The sequence below is a fragment of the Ranitomeya variabilis genome, chromosome 5 (genome assembly GCF_051348905.1).
Source record: "Ranitomeya variabilis isolate aRanVar5 chromosome 5, aRanVar5.hap1, whole genome shotgun sequence".
In the NCBI taxonomy this organism is placed as follows: Eukaryota; Metazoa; Chordata; class Amphibia; order Anura; family Dendrobatidae; genus Ranitomeya; species Ranitomeya variabilis.
In genome coordinates this window covers 41466609-41485107 of record NC_135236.1, presented here as the reverse complement: position 1 = coordinate 41485107, position 18499 = coordinate 41466609, and the positions used below count along the sequence as shown (strand labels likewise).

The following is an 18499-nucleotide window of genomic DNA, read 5'->3' as shown; positions in this document are numbered from 1 at the left end:
CACTTTTTGTATTGAAGAACTGAAATAAATTCACTTTTTGATGATATTCTAATTGTGTGAGAAGCACCTGTATGTGGCTTTTGGAGTTACTAAATGTTCCAATGGCGGGGTAAATAGAATAAACATTCTTAGTGTCAAGCCATGGGTCACGCTGACTCAAATCCATCCCAAGGCATCCCATCCATGTTTTCTAGTAAAGACTGAACATCTTATATTTGAGGGGCCAGCAGATGGAAAACCATGAAAACATGGCCTCATATCACTACATGCAAAGGTTCAAAGATATTCTTTATTGATGCGTACAAGCAAAATTATATTGGATAACAAAAATATGTGAACCTAGACTTACAAATGTGTAGGTTAGCATTACTGTCACCTGCATGGTATATAAACTGAAAACAAAGGGCACCCACCTCTACCGGTAAAACAAATAATGAAGAGGCTGGTGGCAAGCAACATTTACAAATGGTAGGGAGTGTGCTTGGTCTATGACACAGATACTAGGTATAATACGATGGACAACAGGTATTAATATTGCTAAACACAGATTCAAAAGAACATAAAATGATACTGTCACAATGAATAAGAAGGAAGTTGTAATCTACTTAGTGACATTCTCTTGCCTGTCTGAACAGCCATTGTTCCTAGTGATGGGCGAACCCGTGGATGTTCGGGTCTGGTGGGTTCGGCCGAACATCTAAAAAAAAAGTTTGGATTGAGTACCAGAATGGTACTCGGACTGAATGGGGGCCCGAACATCCGTTGTTTACCACGCTGTCATCTGCATGACAATGCAGCAAACACAGGCTCTGATTGATAAGATCATTACCGTCAGTCAGATGACAGTATGAGCCAGCAGCTGTGACCGGCGGTAAAGTGTTTATCTCCGGTCACAGGCATTGGCTGATGAGAGAGTACATCAGCTTATTCCCATTGTCACTGAAAACAGCGAGAGCTGGCACCGCTGATGGGAGAATTCATCAGTCGGCTCCTGAGCTATACATAAATGTAAAAAAAAAAGACATGGGGTCTCTTCTATTTTTAACAACCATCGCAGGTAAAACTGACAGCTGAGGTTGCAACCATCAGCTGTGAGCTTTATCATGGCTGGTTATGAAGAAGAGAGCGGTCTCACGCCGGTTTTTAAAATTATTTAAATAAATAATTTTAAAATATGGTATGGGTTCCCCCTTATTTTTGACAACCAGCCAATAGTGATGGGCGAGCACTAAAATGCTCAGGTGCTCCTTGCTCGGGTCGAGCAAATTGGATTGCTCGGGTGCTCGACCCGAGCAATGAGCCCATTGTAAGTCTATGGGAAGCTCGAGCATATTTGCGGCAGCTTCCCCTGGTGGTCTTTAGAGGGTCTAAAAATTGTGGAAATCGATGGGAACAGTGATCAAATGACATGGTTATATCATGGGCAAGACCCCTGGAAGCATTTCTGACTCCCAGGTCACTGCTGTGAACAATGTTGTCAGAGTCTTATGTCACCTTTACAGACTCACAATAAAACATACAAAAACTAAACCAAAATGGATTTTCCTTTCCAGGGTAATGACTTATATATAAGGCAAAATAAATAACCAAAAATGCTCCTCCACACCTTGGGCTATTTTTGATGAGTTTTTGAACTTTAACATTGCTTTCAACCAAGACAAATGCATTCACTGGGAAATGTCATTTTACAAACTTAGCTGGCCATGTGATGTGTGACACCTCATCAGACACATCCTGTTTCATTTATGAAGGAGGGACTCTGAAAGTTAGAAAGCCTATTTTTATAGGGCCATCAGGCGAACTGTACTATTGTTAGAGATCAATCAGCCGGCTATGCTTTGTTGTTCCCATTATTAAACAGTGGCTCTCCTATATTGTTATTGCCTATGCAGTGAGTGGCAGGGCTGCCCAAAATTTGGACGCACCCCTATACCTCTTTCACAAGAGGTACAGGAGGGCCTCCTGAAAACAATGTTCCCATTATTAGGAAGTGGTTCTCCCATACTGTTTGCCTATGCAGTGAATGCAAGGCCTGGCCAAAATTTAGATGCACCCCAATACTCCATTACGTACAGCAGGGCCTCCTGAAAACAATGTTCCCATTGTTAGCACCATGCCGGCTTCCCGGCGTGTCAGTTCACTCACCCGCACTGCAGTTGGTTTCTCTTCCTCTCATTCTCCACATGCTCCCAGCATCACTTCCAGCCGGGTCTCTGGCTAAGTTCTAAGGGCACGTGCATGCTCCCGCCCTCTTAAAGGGCCAGCACGTGCACTTGCTATTTCCTCCCCAGCCAATGGTTTTGAGGCATTATGTATATATTGTTTCCTCTCCATTGGGGAGGTGCTTGAGCAACATTCCTGTTTCAGTCTATGTTGTGTAAGGTCACATACCAGTGCCGGTCCTGCTTGCTATACTCTAAATACAAATCCTGCCTTCTGTGCTCCTAGTACAAATCCTACCTGCTCTACCCCAAGTACAAATCCTGCCTGCCGTACTCCAAGTACAAATCCCGTTTGCTGCACTCAGAAGCAAATCCTGCTAGCTGCACTTAGATGCAAACTCTATCTCTGATACAAGCTCTGCCTGCCACTCAATTCAGTCTGTCCTTCGGGTCCAGCTGCTGCGCGACCGTTGGTCTGCCCTGGAGTGTCACCTGGCATTCATCAGGAGCCAAGTCTATCCTCACCATCAGAGGCTCTAGTGAATAGTCAGGTGATCGCTTAGTCATGCCCCTCCAAGCTCTCCGCAGCCCGTGGCAAAGTGGTTCCACAAACCAAATAGCGTAACACCCATTATTAGTGGTTCTCCCATACTATTTGCTTATGCAGTGAATGCACCCCCTGGCCAAAATTTAGATGCACCTCAATACCCCTTTGAAGAGACGTACAAGAGGGCCTCCTGAAAACATTGTTCCCATTATTAGGACATATCATGTTTACAGAGTGGGCACAGATTAAGGACCTCTGCACCCTTCTGCACAGTTTTGAAATGGCTACTAAGATGGTTAGCGCTGACGACGCCATCATCAGCATCACTATTCCGGTCATGTACATGCTGGAGCAGACTTTGAATAGACTGCGGGAGGAGATGGTGGTCCCAGAGGAAGAGGAGGAAGCAGAGGAGGCTGTGGAAGGGATAACATTGTCTCTAAGTTCAAGACTAAAGTAGTGAAAAGTAAACTTGGCTCTCAACTTTAGATCAAACGAAGAAAATTTTACTGCAGCCAAACAGTAGTACAGTATCCAGACATTTCGGTCCAACACGGACCTTCATCAGTGTACTGACGGCTAATTGTATATGCATTGGGAATCTGAGGAGCCCCAGTTAAAGGCATTCCAATTTATGAGTCCTGTGGCTTTCTCATAGGTTAATAAGCAGACCCTTAGTCTTGCTTTCTCATCTTTTCTCTGCATATACAATTAGCAGTCGGTACACTGATGAAGGTCCATGAAACGTCTGGATACTGTACTACTGTATGGCTACATTAAAATTTTCTTCATTTGATCTAAAGTTGAGTGCCAAGTTTACTTTTCACTACTTTGGTTTGGGACCCTGCTTTGTGCACCACTCCAGTAGTGCCACGTCACATTATCACTATAAGTTCAAGACTGTCGTCACATAGGCAGGTGCCAAGGGAGGGTGGATTACTGTGATTGACGGGGCTGGTGATAAGAGACAAACTGTTATCGAAGGTGCAAGATCCGAGTAACAAATAGAGGAGGAAGAGGTGATGGGCGAGCAACTGTCAGATGAAGAGGAAAATCCTGCCCTCTCTGTTGTTCGTAGTTGGCAGCAGGGGATGGAGGAAACGAGCCCAATTGTTACCCAACCACCAATACAGCATGGGCTTGGACCTCATGGTAGAGACCAATATATGAGTGCCTTCTTGCTGCAACATGATCCCCATTTAGTTATGATTTAGAATACTGCTGACTACTGGGTTGCCACTCTGTTAGATCCAAGTTCTAAAACCAAATTTTGCCAGATTCTTCTTGCCCTGGAAATGGACCCGCGAATCCTGGAGTATCGAAGCATGCTTTTACACAACCTTAAGAGAGCTTTTCCCCAAGACAGCAGTGAAGCAGCAGAGTTTACATCGCAGCTCTAGACTTCCAACCTCCGGCACGTCAATTCGTCAACGCCAAAACATTAGCAGCAGCAGTGGTTGAAGTGGAAGAAGCAACTTCTGTGAGCCATTTGACACTTTTTTTTAGACCAACTCGTGCACCAGCACAACAGAGTCCAAGTCTTACACGAGGTGAACGAATGGAGAGGATGGTGAATGAGTATCTAGAACTGAATATAAATACCATCAGGGAGGGTTTGTGTCCTTTAACATTTTGGTCTCCCAAAATGGATGAGTGGCCTGAGCTCGCCTCACACACCTTGGAGGTTTTATCATTCCCAGCAGCCAGCGTTCTCTCAGAACGTGCCTTCAGCACTGCTGGTGGTGTCCTGATGGATAAGCGCAGCCGGCTGTCCCCTGAAAGTGTAGGCCGTCTAACTTTCATCAAGATGAACAAGTCATGGATCTCCAAGGACTTTTGCACCCCAATCGCAGACTGTACAGACTAGGTGATATTGCATTTTTTTAGTGTGATGCATTAATGTCACGTAACTCCACTCTGTGATATCTTTAGTGTGGCTTCTGTGGCTTCTGTGGCTGCTGCTGCTGCTGATGTTAACACAAATTTGTGGAAATGTGAACAGCCATGGTTGGTCTACATCTGCTGGGGTAGTTGTAGTGGAAGACGTGTTGATTCCAATTATACAATTTCTATTCTAGTGAAAGTTATTCCACTTCGGTGGTGTCAGGCCCTCATTTTTTTAAATGTGAAAACTACAGGTTGGGTGTCCATATGCTTGATTGAGTGTAATTCAAGAACTGTCGGTCTCTATTATACTATTTCTACTCTCGTGAAATTGATGCCACTTCTGTGGTGTAAGACCCTCATTTGTTTAAACGTGAATACTCCTGGCTGGATGTCCATCTGCTGTATTGGGTGAAGTGGAAGACCTGTCGGTCCCTATTATACTATTTCTACTGTGGTGAAATTGATGCTACTTCTGTGGTGTCTGCCAGTAATTTTTGGAAATGTGAACACTCCTGGTTGGGTGTCCATCTGCTGGATCGGGTGTAGTGGAAGATCTGTCAGTTCCTATTATACTATTTTTACTCTCGTGAAAATGATGCCACTTTGGTGGTGTCTGCCAATAATTTTGGGAAATGTGAACACTCCTGGTTGGATGTCCATCTGTTGGATTGGGTGTAGTGGAAGACCTATCAGTCCCTATTATACTATTTCTACTCTCGTGAAATTGATTCCACTTCTGTGGTGTAAGGCACTCATTTATTTAAATGTGAACACTCCTGGTTGGGTGTTCATCTGCTGGATTGGGTTTAGTGGAAGACCTATCAGTCCCTATTATACTTTTTCTACTGTGGTGAAATTGATGCCACTTTGGTGGTGTTTGCAGCCCTATAGTAAATTTAGTAAGATGTGCGGACGGCACCAGGCTGTACTAACACAATTTCTTCTTTGCCACTAAAGTTCATTTGTCACATATGCATAAAAAATGCAGGCATTAGCGGGGGTGCTCAACATGGAAGCGAAAAACAATGTCCATAACAAATGAAAAAGAAATGTGGCACTCACCCCACAGGCACTGCTGTATTAGAAACCTTTATTCATCTTAAAAATGAACGAACATCATGTGGAGAGGCGGCTGGGAACGGGAGAAGGTGTGCGGAGGAAAGAAAAGCCCTATAGTAAGCTTGATGCACCCCACACACAGCAGTACACTGGGACTGGGACATGTGTTCTCTGTAGGATGCCAAAGTAAGTGGGAACAAAATCTCACCCACGGCTACCTTGCTCGGGCATCTTACAAACCAACAACCCTAACAGGATAATTAAGGTCTGAAACCTTGGTGAAAGTTATCTAAGCACACAAATCTTCAAGGTTATACAAACTTTTGCGTTGGCCCATTTTCTTTTTGTAATTTTTAAAATGTAAAAAAAAATGACAATATATATATATTTTTTGCCTAAAATACAAAGGAAATGTGTCATCTTTAATGCTTTTAGAGATCATTTCATCTTCAACTTACTTAACTGTTCACAATAAGAGTAATTTTGACCAGGGGTGCCCAAACTTTTAAATTACACTGTATGTCCGTCTGACTGATATTAGAGATGTAAATCTGTTGATCTCAGGTGAATGGCTGCCAAAGTAGTAATATGAGTTTAGCAATGATCTGACATGCTGGAGGTAGGTGGACAGACGGCAAACATATTCTAATAACTGAAAACAAGCACAGACTCATAAAAAAATAGGCCATGTCTCAAAGCAATTGTAGATCTATACAGACCTAAATTGTAACCGATCTATGATTACATCGAATCAAGACTATCCCATTTCTGGACTGATTGACCCTGTCCTTGGACAAGAGTGAGATCTGTTGTGGATTGATGTACTCTGTTTTTCGGCTTGAAACTGAGACCTTGGATGTTTTTAAGAAGATTTAGCTGTATTTAAGTAAAACATATCCTAAGTGTATGGTGGTCTACAACCTTACCAGAGAAGCTCTCATCTGGCTTGATGATGACTGGAGGAACGGAACCAGATATTGTCTTGTCGGTGACAGGGCTAAAGGAGGAAAATCATAGATAATCTGAACAGTGACTAATCTTATTTCTAGAGACTGTCGGAGCCACCACCAATCTAAACCAAAAATCATTTCCTGCGTTTTATTTATACAGGAGAAAATTGATTCATAGGGTCCTTTTAGAGAAGCCATGTCAGTATTACATAGCTACCGAATGGGAGCCCTGTGAACCTCTTCTTACTTGCACGCATACTCAACTCCTCTTTCAATTAGTCGTCCTGGTGTGACATCATATGTGCATTAAAATGATGTTGCGTGAGGCTAACTAATCAAAACAGAAGTTGAAGATGCTGGCAGATAGGAAACAGTTTGCAAAACCCCCGCTAGCAAGTCATGGAATACTGACCTGCTGAGAATGTATTCGCTTGTCCATAACTAAATGTGTATGGTGTAATGTATGGATTGATCACATCTATGTGTATCAAAATGGATCTATTGAAGAAAATGTGTAGAACTTTCCAGAACAGATTCGGTAATAGATATAGACTATGTAGAACATTCCAGAGAACTGGTGCAGCACATGTAAAGTATTGGAGTTGGCAGTGGTAGGTTTAGTTTGTGGAGCATGTTACTCATAGATCTTTAGCAGAACAGAAAGCATGGGTAGGGCGGTAGACAGAACAAAAGGAAGAGACATAGGGCAATGAATAAGAGTGGAGAGAATGGGTAGACAGATAGACGAGGAATGTGATTTAAAGTATTGCCGCACTGTGAAGAAAATGAATATGGAAGTAGATAAAGATGAAGATGAGATGTAGGGCAGTTTAGAACTGTGGAGAGCTTTGAGGGTAAAGGTGATAAGTTTATGTTGTTTACTATAGTAGATAGACAACGAGGAAGTATGTGTGTAGTGGTTGGACAGAAAAATAAGCCTGGCTGCTGTGTTTAGGATAGATTGGAGACAGGGGGATTTGTTGTGCGAAGGATCGATTAGTAGTGAGTTACAGTAATCAAGAGAAGAATTAATCAAAGTGACAGTAATAAATTCTGCAGTTTCTAGGTAAGAATATAGAAGATTCTAGAGATGCTTGTGAAGTGCATGTGACATGATGATGTGAGTGATTCAATATACTGTATATACTTGAGTAAAAGCTGAGATTTTCAGCCCATTTTTTTTAGGCTAAAAGTGCCCCTCTCGGCTTATACTCGAGTCATTATCCCAGGGGGAGCAGCAGGAGTGGCAGCTGTCACATCATACTCACCTGCTCCTGGCGCGGTCTCTGCACTTCCCTGCTTCTCCGATGGTCTCTGGTGCCCGCAGCTCTTCCTGTATTCAGCGGTCACATGGTACTGCTCATTAAAGTAATGAATATGAACACAACTCCACTCCCATTGACGTGGAGCGCATATTTGTTACTTTAATGAGTGGTACCATGTGTTAGGGGTCAAGTTCCAGCCTCTGCACAGGGGGAATCTCGGGCCATCTCCGCTGCAGTCTCCCATTCTTCCTCCTGCCGCAGTGGAGCATGCTCAGCAGAGACGTCGGTCCCAGCGTCTTGCTCAGTCCCACTCTGTACAAAGAGTTACTGCTGCTTTTCCTGCTTCTGCCATTGAAGTCAGTGCTGGGCAGCAGCGAGCAGACGCTTCTGGGACTAAGTCCTGCTCTTCTCGTTCTGAGCATGCCCTGAGTTTGATCTCTCAGTGGAGATCGAGGGTCACATGGTCAGATACTGCAGCTAAGTCCATTGGTCCTTTCAGGAAGGTCCTGTAGGTGCTAGGACTAAGTCCTGCTTGGCACACACTGAGCATGCCCAGGGCAAGATCTCTCAGTGGAGATTTAGGGTCACATGCTCAGGTATGGCAGCCTCTCATTGGTCCTTCCAGGAAGGTCTTTTACTTGCTGCAGCTATATAAGGCTCGCATGGCCGCACGGCCATGCGCTAGTATTGCTTTCATTTATGTACTTTGCGCCAGTGTGGTCTTGTATGAGTGTGTTCAGGGACCCGGCTGAAATAAGCCCCTAGAATGCTGGCACCTCCGGCGAGGAGTTTCGTGTGCATGCAAGACCACTGACTGCTCTTGTTTAGACAGTTAACCTGTGCCTCTGTGGAGTCTAACAGGGCACAGTGCTTTGAGTTCACGGCTGCTCTGTGAAGTAACAGAGTTAGCTAACACTGCTATTAGTTCCGCTATTTACTAGCAGCAGGTTCTCCTGCACGGTGGACCCCGGGCTGCGAACGCATCTATCCTAATAAAATATATACTTTCATTTATTTCATACATTTCATTAAGTGCGTTCCGCTAGCCCTAACACCATGTGACCACTGAACACAGGAACAAGCTGCCGGCATGCGCCAGAGACCATCGGAGAAGCAGGGACATACAGAGAGACCACCCCGGGAGGGTGAGTATGACGGGGGAGGGTGAGCCATGCGATATTCAAATGTCCCCGTTCCACCGCCGGGCTCTATCTTCCTCTATCATCCTCTGGCTGTGACGTTCAGGTCAGAGGGCACGATGACGTGGTTAATGCACGCCCTCTGCCTAAACAGTCACTGCAGAGACCCGGAAGACACAGCGGTGCGTGGCGGTGGAACAGGGACAGGTGAATATCGCAAGTGCCGGGGGCCTGAGCCAGTGGCGACACCACCACCTGGCACCCAGCGACGAGAGGTGAGTATGTCATTTTTTTTAATCGCAGCAGCATACGGGGCATATCATTCTATGGAACATCTTATGGGGGCCATCAACCTTTGTTCAGCATTATAGCGAGCATAATATGGGGCCATCAACCTTAGTGCAGCATTATATGTGCATAATATTCTATGGAGCATCTTATGGGGCCCATCATCAACCTTTGTGCAGCATTATATGGGGCATGATATTCTATGGAGCATCTTAAGGGGCCATCAACATTTGTGCAGCATTATATGGGGCATAATATTCTATGGAGCATCTTATGGGGCCATCAACCTTTGTGCAGCATTATTTGGGGCATAATATTCTCTGGAGCATCTTATGGGGCCATCAACCTTTTTGCAGCATTATATGGGGCATAATATTCTATGGAGCATCTTATGGGGCCATCATTAACCTTTTATGCAGCATTATATGGGGCATATTTTAATATGGAGCACCTTATGGGGCCCATCATGAACTATATGGAGCATTATATGGGGCTCCTGATTCAATATGGATATTCAAAAACACTTAACCTACTGATGTCTCAATTAATTTTACTTTTATTGGTATCTATTTTTATAATTTACCAGAAGCTGCTGTGTTTCCCACCCTAGGCTTATACTCGAGTCAATAAGTTTTCTCAGTTTTTTATGGCAAAATTAGGGGTCTTGGCTTATACTCGGGTCGGCTTATACTCGAGTATATACGGTAAGTAGAGTTGAGCGAAACGGATCGGACATTTTCAAAAATCGCCGACTTTCAGCAAAGTCGGGTTTCATGAAACCCGACCCGATCCCACTGTGGGATCGGCCATGCGGTCGGCGATCTTCGCGCCAAAGTCGCGTTTCATATGACGCTTTCCCCACCATTTTTTCAGCCAATGAAGGCGTGTGCGCAGCGTGATGACATAGGTTCCGGCTTGCTTTCTGCGGCGTCACAGGGGGAGGAGGAGGAGGAGGAGGAGGTTCCCCATTGACTTGCATTGGGTTTTGTGTTTCGGTCGATCCCCGACTTTGGGCGATAATCGGCCGATTTCACTCGACTCGACTTATGACTAGTGTTGAGCATTCCGATACCGCAAGTATCGGGTATCGGCCGATACTTGCGGTATCGGAATTCCGATACTTGCCGCGTATCGGATACCGGAATCGGAAGTTCCCAGATTCAAACTGCACGAAATCAGCCAATGAGACTGATTCCAAGTGTGGGCACATCCTGTTCAGCATGGAGGGCATGAAACTACTGGCAAGGCTGTGATTGGCTGCTGAAATGATGTCATGCTGCAGTTTAAAAGTCGCTGGCGCCATTTTGCGCTCACTCTGCTGTGAATTCAGTTAGTGACAGGACGCTGTTTGCTGACTGAGGGCCAGTTTAGAGATAGCGATTTGCTTCTTTGTGCTTTTCCAAGGCTAATTTAGCAACCGCTGTGTTCACCTACTATTCACCTTGCTTTTGCCTTGCAGCGCTGTTTTCACAGCGATCTGCAAGGTCTGTGTGTGTGTGTCTGTGAGTGCAGCCCACTCTCTAGTCTGAGTGCAGCCACATAGGCCATCCATAGCTGGTTGTATTCAGTTCAGGGAGGGTGGTTCATTGCCTCATACTTTTTTTTTTTTCAAGTAGTGTAGTCTGCTGCTAATTTTTTCAATAAAATCCTATTAGTGTCTTTCCACCCGTCTCCAGCTAATTTGTGGAAAAACACTACATAGGATAACGTAGAGGAGGGTTTTTGGGCCTTGCAGCGCCGTTTACGGCTGTCTGCACGGTCTCCGTGTGACTGCAGCTCGCCCTGTAGTCTGTGAGCAGCCATAGCCTGGTTGTCTCCAGCCCAGGGTTCTTCACTGCGTCATACCGTAAAATCAATTTTCCTTTTCTTTTAAGTAGTGTAGTCTGCTGCTAATTTTTTTAAAAAAATCCTATTAGTGTCTTTCCACCCGTCTCCAGCTAATTTGTGGAAAAACAGTACATAGGATAACGTAGAGGAGGGTTTTTGGGCCTTGCAGCGCCGTTTACGGCTGTCTGCACGGTCTCCGTGTGACTGCAGCTCTCTCTGTTGTCAGTTCAGCCCAAAAAAAATAAATAAATAATAAAGTTCACCAAACACACCAGTGACACCACTTTACATTTGTGTAGGCCACATTAGCTCATATTAAAGTCTAGTCCACACTTTAGAAAATTAGTGTTTCTTATACCTGTTAGGAGTTGTTCAGGAATAAGCACACAAAGCCGTTAGTACTTTTCTGCTTATCTTTATCAGTCAACCAAGATGAAGAAGGCAGTGAGTAAGGCACGTGGGCGTGGGCGCGGAGCAGGGAGGGGACGTGGGGATTCTGTGCCTGCTGCGGGCACCGGTGACTCATCAGCACCCACTTTCACCAGGGAACAGTCATTCATGCGTAGCTTTGTCGCAGAGCGCCGTACACCGCTGCTGCGTGAAGACCAAATTGAAGCCGTTGTCGGATGGATGGCAGCTAATGCATCAACTTCAATTAGTGCCACATCCTCTCAGACACAGAGCACTGGAGAGCAGCCATCTGTCTCTTCACCACCTGCCAAATTGCCCAGGCAGACAGAGAGCCCAGGACAGGAGCCGTCTCTACTTCTGTTCTCTGAATCTCTTGGCTTGGAAACGGGGCCAGCCAAGCAGCATTGGAGAAATGGAAGAAGAGGCAGGGTGCAGTGATGCCCAACAGCTTTTTCTCTCTTCCTCTGAAGAGGCGGGTGGGGCAGTGCCTCCGGTCACCACATCGCAGGCCGCATCCCCTGATGATGACACTCAGGTGCCACTTACTGGTGCGTGCTCTGCTGCTGAGACTACCCAGGAGGAGCAGTTGGGGGCAGAGGGTAGTGTAGATGATGAGGTCCTTGACCCATCTTGGCGTGAGGGACAGGAAGGTGGTGGGAGCAGCTCTGAGGAAGAGATTCCCCGTACGGCCCAAAGAGGGAGAGGGAGGGGGAAGACTGCGGATCCTGCAGCCTCCGCTTTGGCACCCGTTAGGAGCATGTCTCTTCCAAAAGCCAAAAAGGGCGCTCCCAAGACTTGCAGTGCCTGGTCCTTTTTTGACACAGTTGCAGATGACATTTGCTATGTCAAATGCAAGGTGTGTCATCACAAAGTAAAAAGAGGTCGAAATGTCAGCAACCTCAATACCTCCAACATGTGGAAACATGTGCGCAACAGGCACGCGGCGGAGTTAGAAAAACACACTGAAGAGCTAGGCCAAACAACAGCGGCAGCTACCACCTCTTCAGCTCGTGTTGCCTCTTCCTCCAGCTCACACGCAGCTGGTTCGGCTTCCTCCCAGGATCGCCGTGGAAGAACCTCTGGCCCTGTTGTCCAGAGACCCGCTGTAATTCCACCCGCAGCACCACTTTCCCAGTCATCCACACACTCCCAGCCCAGTGTACAGCCATCGGTAGTACAGGCATGGGAGAAAAGGTGGCCTTTCTCGGCAAACCACCCGCGAGCACAGGCTCTGACTGCAGGCATTGCCAAACTTCTGTCACTGGAAATGCTGTCATTCAGGCTGGTGGAGACTGACAGCTTCCGTGACTTGATGTCATTGGCAGTCCCACAGTAAAATGTGCCCAGCCGCTTTTATTTCAGCAGGCAAGCCGTCCCTGCCCTGCACAAGCATGTGGAGGGACACATAAAACACGCGCTACTGAACGCCGTCAGTAGCAAGGTCCACCTCACCACCGATGCGTGGACCAGTCAACATGGACAGGGGCGATACCTTTCCCTCACTGCCCATTGGGTTAATGTCGTTGAGCCGGGTACAGACCGTGCGAGTGGTGCAGGACGTGTCCTGCCCACTCCAAGGATTGCAGGAATCCATTCTGTACGCATTGACTCCTCCTCTTACACCAGTTCCTCAGAATCATCGCTGCAGGAGCCGTCACAGTCCACCTCCACATGGACCCATGATGAACGTTTACCTGTTACGACCGACATGAGCACAGCCGTGGCCAAACGTCAACAGGCCGTCTTGAAATTAATTTCTTTGGGGAATCGAAGCCACACAGCGCAGGAGCTCTGGAATGCCATCAAGCAGGAGAGCGATGTGTGGTTTGTGCCAGCGAATCTCCAGCCAGGCATGGTAGTGTGTGATAATGGCCGAAATCTGGTGGCAGCTCTGGGCCTCGGCAACCTCACTCACATCCCATGTCTGGCACATGTGCTCAATTTGGTCGTGCAGAGTTTTTTGAGGGACTATCCGGATCTTGATGCACTGCTGCACAAGGTCCGCCTAGAGTGTGCTCACTTGCGGCGTTCCAGCACGGCAAAAGCGCGCATTGCGGCTCTGCAGCGCCGACACCGCCTGCCGGAACATCGCATCATATGTGACCTACCTACCAGGTGGAATTCCACGTTACATATGTTGGAGCGGTTGTGTGAGCAGCAGCAAGCTGTAATGGAGTACCAGCTGCATCAGGCGCAAAGAAGTCGCACTCAGCGCCGTTCAGACTTCACAACCACAGAGTGGGCCACTATGAAAGACGTCTGCCAGGTTTTGCGTCCCTTCGATTATTCCACGCGGATGGCGAGTGCAGATGATGCACTAGTCAGCATGACTGTCCCCCTTATCTGCCTGCTTGAAAAATCACTGCAAGCGCTAAGGGATGATGTTGTGGAAGAGGTGGAGGATGAGGATTCACCATTTCCATCATCTTCTGGACAGTCAGCGCCACGTGGTTCCTCACAAACGCGTAGGCAGGGGACAGTTTGTGAGGAGGATGAGGAGGAGTCAATGGAGGAGGAAGACATCCGTCCAGAGGAGGGAGTTACAGAATTGTCCAGTACTCAGTGTGTACAGCGAGGGTGGGGTGATGACGAGCGGGCAGAGATCACGCCTCCAGCAGGGGACAGCGTTTCTTGGGCAGTTGGCAGTCTGCAGCACATGGTGGATTACATGCTGCAGTGCCTGAGAAACGACCGCCGCATCGCCCACATTCTCAACATGTCTGAATATTGGGTGTTCACCCTCCTCGATCCTCGCTACCGGGACAACGTAGAAAGCCTCATCACACCGTTGAACCGGGAGCGAAAAATGCGGGAGTACCAAGACACACTGGTGAATTCCATCATCTTCTCCATTCCAAGTGAGAGAAGTGCTGCTAGTGCATTACAAAGCAGCTCAGTGCGTCCAGGCAGTGGTGGAGGCTCTGCACAAAGAGGGAGCAGAAGCAGTGCCTCTGCCCAAGGCAAGACCAGTATGGCCCAACTGTGGCACAGTTTTCTGTGCCCGCCACAAAAGTCAACACCATCACAGACGGCTCCAGTCAGCAGGAGGCAACGGTTCCGTCAGATGGTGACAGACTACATGTCTTGCCCTCTTGCTGTACTCCCAGACGGCTCTTCACCTTTCAAGTTTTGGGTCTCAAAGCTGGATACATGGCCAGAGCTAAGCCAGTATGCTTTGGAGGTGCTGGCTTGCCCTGCGGCTAGTGTATTATCGGAACGCGTCTTTAGTGCTGCAGGTGGTGTACTAACTGACCGTCGCATGTGACTATCCTCCGATAACGTTGACCGGCTTACTTTCCTGAAAATGAACAAGGCCTGGATCTCGCAGGAATTTGCCACTCCTCTTCCTGATTAAATAATTAGGTGACTGTCTACGTTAGCTGTGCAGCCGGCAATTTGTCCTGCGACCGCCACGCAGACACAACAACTGAAATGTAAGGGAACCTGTCCCCCCCCCCAAGGCGTTTGTTACTGAAAGAGCCACCTTGTGCAGCAGTAATGCTGCACAAGGAAAAGGTAGCTATTTTTGTTTAGCTCCTTGCACACGCAGAACTTAACACACTTATAAAATGTGTCCACTGATACCGTAAAACCGTCCCGGAGGTGGGACTTTCCTTCGTAATATGACGCAGCACAGCTGTCATTCCTACCCCCTTGGCGCCGTGCCCCGGCTCCTCAGCGTTGTTTAAATCTGTCCCGGAGCCTGCGCTGTTATGTTATCCCTTGGCCAGGCACACTTAGCGCTGCCCATCTTCTGACATCATTTGGTGTCAGGCTGGCTGCGCCTGTGCGGCTGCGCTGGCCGAGAGCCCGCCTCGCATTGTCTTCTGATTTCATCCCACTGTGGGCCTGAGATCCATGGACATGCGCAGTGCATATCTGAACCTCCGCCTCTCACTCATCTCCCTACGCCTTCTTCAGACTGTGCGCCGTCAGCTGATCCCTAATAGCATGCCACGGCCGTGACGCCGCACAGTCTGAAGAAGCCGTAGGGAGGGGAGTGAGAGACGAGGATATGCACTGCGCATGGCCACGGATCCCAGGCCCGCGGTGGGATTACATTAGACGACACTGCGAGGCGGGCTCTCGGCCAGCGCGGCCGCACAGGCGCAGCCAGCCTGACACCAAATGATGTCAGAAGATGGGCAGCGCTAAGTGTGCCTGGCCAAGGGATAACATAACAGCGCAGGCTCCGGGACAGATTTAAACAACGCTGAGGAGCCGGGGCACGGCGCCAAGGGGGTAGGAATAACAGCTGTGCTGCGTCATATTACGAAGGAAAGTCCCACCTCCGGGACGGTTTTACAGTATCAGTGGACACATTTTATAAGTGTGTTAAGTTCTGTGTTTGCAAGGAGCATAATGAAAAGAGCCACCTTTTCCTTTTGCATCTTTTGTGCTGCACAAGCTGGCTCTTTCAGCTACAAATGCCTTGGGGGGGGGGTTTAAAGGTTCCCTTTCTCCAATCAGGCTTCGGCCTACATTGTGTTCCTCTGCTTCTCCTGCTGTCCCTGGGATCCAACACCGCTAGTTGTTGCCTGGTAGTGCTGTACGCACAGTCCCAACAGTCCCTCCTCTGTTATTGGGGTTCAGTAACGTCAGCTGTTCCCCAGCTGTGTGTGTGGCAATCCCTCCTATCTCCTCCACCTCCTCCTCCTCCTGTCCCTGGGCTCCAACACCGCTAGTTGCCATCCAGTAGTGCTGTACGCACAGTCCCGACAGTCCCTCCTCTGTTATTGGGGTTCAGTAACGTCAGCTGTTCCCCTGCTGTGTGGTGTGGCAATTCCTCCTATCTTCTCCACCTCCTCCTCCTGTCCCTGGGCTCCAACACCACTAGTTGTTGCCCGGTAGTGCTGTACGCACAGTCCCGACAGTCCCTCCTCTGTTATTGGGGTTCAGTAACGTCAGCTGCTCCCCTGCTGTGTGTGTGGCAATCCCTCCTATCTCCTCCACCTCCTCCTCCCCCTCCTGTCCCTGGGCTCCAACACCGCTAGTTGTTGCCTGGTAGTGCTGTACGCACAGTCCCAACAGTCCCTCCTCTGTTATTGGGGTTCAGTAACGTCAGCTGTTCCCCTGCTGTGTGTGTGTGGCAATCCCTCCTATCTCCTCCACCTCCTCCTCCTGTCCCTGGGCTCCAACACCGCTAGTTGTTGCCCGGTAGTGCTGTACGCACAGTCCCGACAGTCCCTCCTCTGTTATTGGGGTTCAGTAACGTCAGCTGCTCCCCTGCTGTGTGTGTGGCAATCCCTCCTATCTCCTCCACCTCCTCCTCCTCCTCCTGTCCCTGGGCTCCAACACCGCTAGTTGTTGCCTGGTAGTGCTGTACGCACAGTCCCGACAGTCCCTCCTCTGTTATTGGGGTTCAGTAACGTCAGCTGTTCCCCTGCTGTGTGTGTGGCAATCCCTCCTATCTCCTCCACCTCCTCCTCCTCCTCCTGTCCCTGGGCTCCAACACCGCTAGTTGTTGCCCGGTAGTGCTGTACGCACAGTCCCGACAGTCCCTCCTCTGTTATTGGGGTTCAGTAACGTCAGCTGTTCCCCTGCTGTGTGTGTGTGGCAATCCCTCCTATCTCCTCCACCTCCTCCTCCTGTCCCTGGGCTCCAACACCGCTAGTTGTTGCCCGGTAGTGCTGTACGCACAGTCCCGACAGTCCCTCCTCTGTTATTGGGGTTCAGTAACGTCAGCTGTTCCCCTGCTGTGTGTGTGGCAATCCCTCCTATCTCCTCCACCTCCCCCTCCTGTCCCTGGGCTCCAACACTGCTAGTTGCCGTCCAGTCGTGCTGTACGCACAGTCCCGACAATCCCTCCTCTGTTATTGGGGTTCAGTAACGTCAGCTGCTCCCCTGCTGTGTGTGTGGCAATCCCTCCTATCTCCTCCACCTCCTCCTCCTCCTCCTGTCCCTGGGCTCCAACACCGCTAGTTGTTGCCCGGTAGTGGTGTACGCACAGTCCCGACAGTCCCTCCTCTGTTATTGGGGTTCAGTAACGTCAGCTGTTCCCCAGCTGTGTGTGTGGCAATCCCTCCTATCTCCTCCACCTCCTCCTCCTGTCCCTGGGCTCCAACACCGCTAGTTGTTGCCCGGTAGTGCTGTACGCACAGTCCCGACAGTCCCTCCTCTGTTATTGGGGTTCAGTAACGTCAGCTGCTCCCCTGCTGTGTGTGTGGCAATCCCTCCTATCTCCTCCACCTCCTCCTCCCCCTCCTGTCCCTGGGCTCCAACACCGCTAGTTGTTGCCTGGTAGTGCTGTACGCACAGTCCCAACAGTCCCTCCTCTGTTATTGGGGTTCAGTAACGTCAGCTGTTCCCCTGCTGTGTGTGTGTGGCAATCCCTCCTATCTCCTCCACCTCCTCCTCCTGTCCCTGGGCTCCAACACCGCTAGTTGTTGCCCGGTAGTGCTGTACGCACAGTCCCGACAGTCCCTCCTCTGTTATTGGGGTTCAGTAACGTCAGCTGTTCCCCTGCTGTGTGTGTGGCAATCCCTCCTATCTCCTCCACCTCCTCCCCCTCCTGTCCCTGGGCTCCAACACCGCTAGTTGTTGCCTGGTAGTGCTGTACGCACAGTCCCAACAGTTCCTCCTCTGTTATTGGGGTTCAGTAACGTCAGCTGCTCCCCTGCTGTGTGTGTGGCAATCCCTCCTATCTCCTCCACCTCCTCCTGTCCCTGGGCTCCAACACCGCTAGTTGTTGCCTGGTAGTGCTGTACGCACAGTCCCAACAGTCCCTCCTCTGTTATTGGGGTTCAGTAACGTCAGCTGTTCCCCAGCTGTGTGTGTGGCAATCCCTCCTATCTCCTCCACCTCCTCCTCCTCCTCCTGTCCCTGGGCTCCAACACCGCTAGTTGCTGTCCAGAAGTGCTGTACGCACAGAGCCAAACACCTCGCCAATGTGTTAGTGGGGTTCAGCACCGCCAGCTGTTCCCCTGCTGTGTATACGGCAACGTGTACTGCGACCGCCACGCAG

At 48.8% G+C, this 18499-nt stretch overlaps 1 protein-coding gene across 1 annotated transcript in view; it reads right to left on the bottom strand.

Annotated features, from left to right (window-relative positions):
• LOC143774281 (NXPE family member 3-like) overlaps nt 1-18499 on the bottom strand; it is a 161218-nt gene that overhangs the window by 5087 nt on the left and 137632 nt on the right. Inside the window, exon 4 of the mRNA XM_077261708.1 lies at nt 6582-6652. Coding sequence (XP_077117823.1) covers nt 6582-6652 — 71 coding nt within the window. The remainder of the gene's footprint in view (nt 1-6581; nt 6653-18499) is intronic.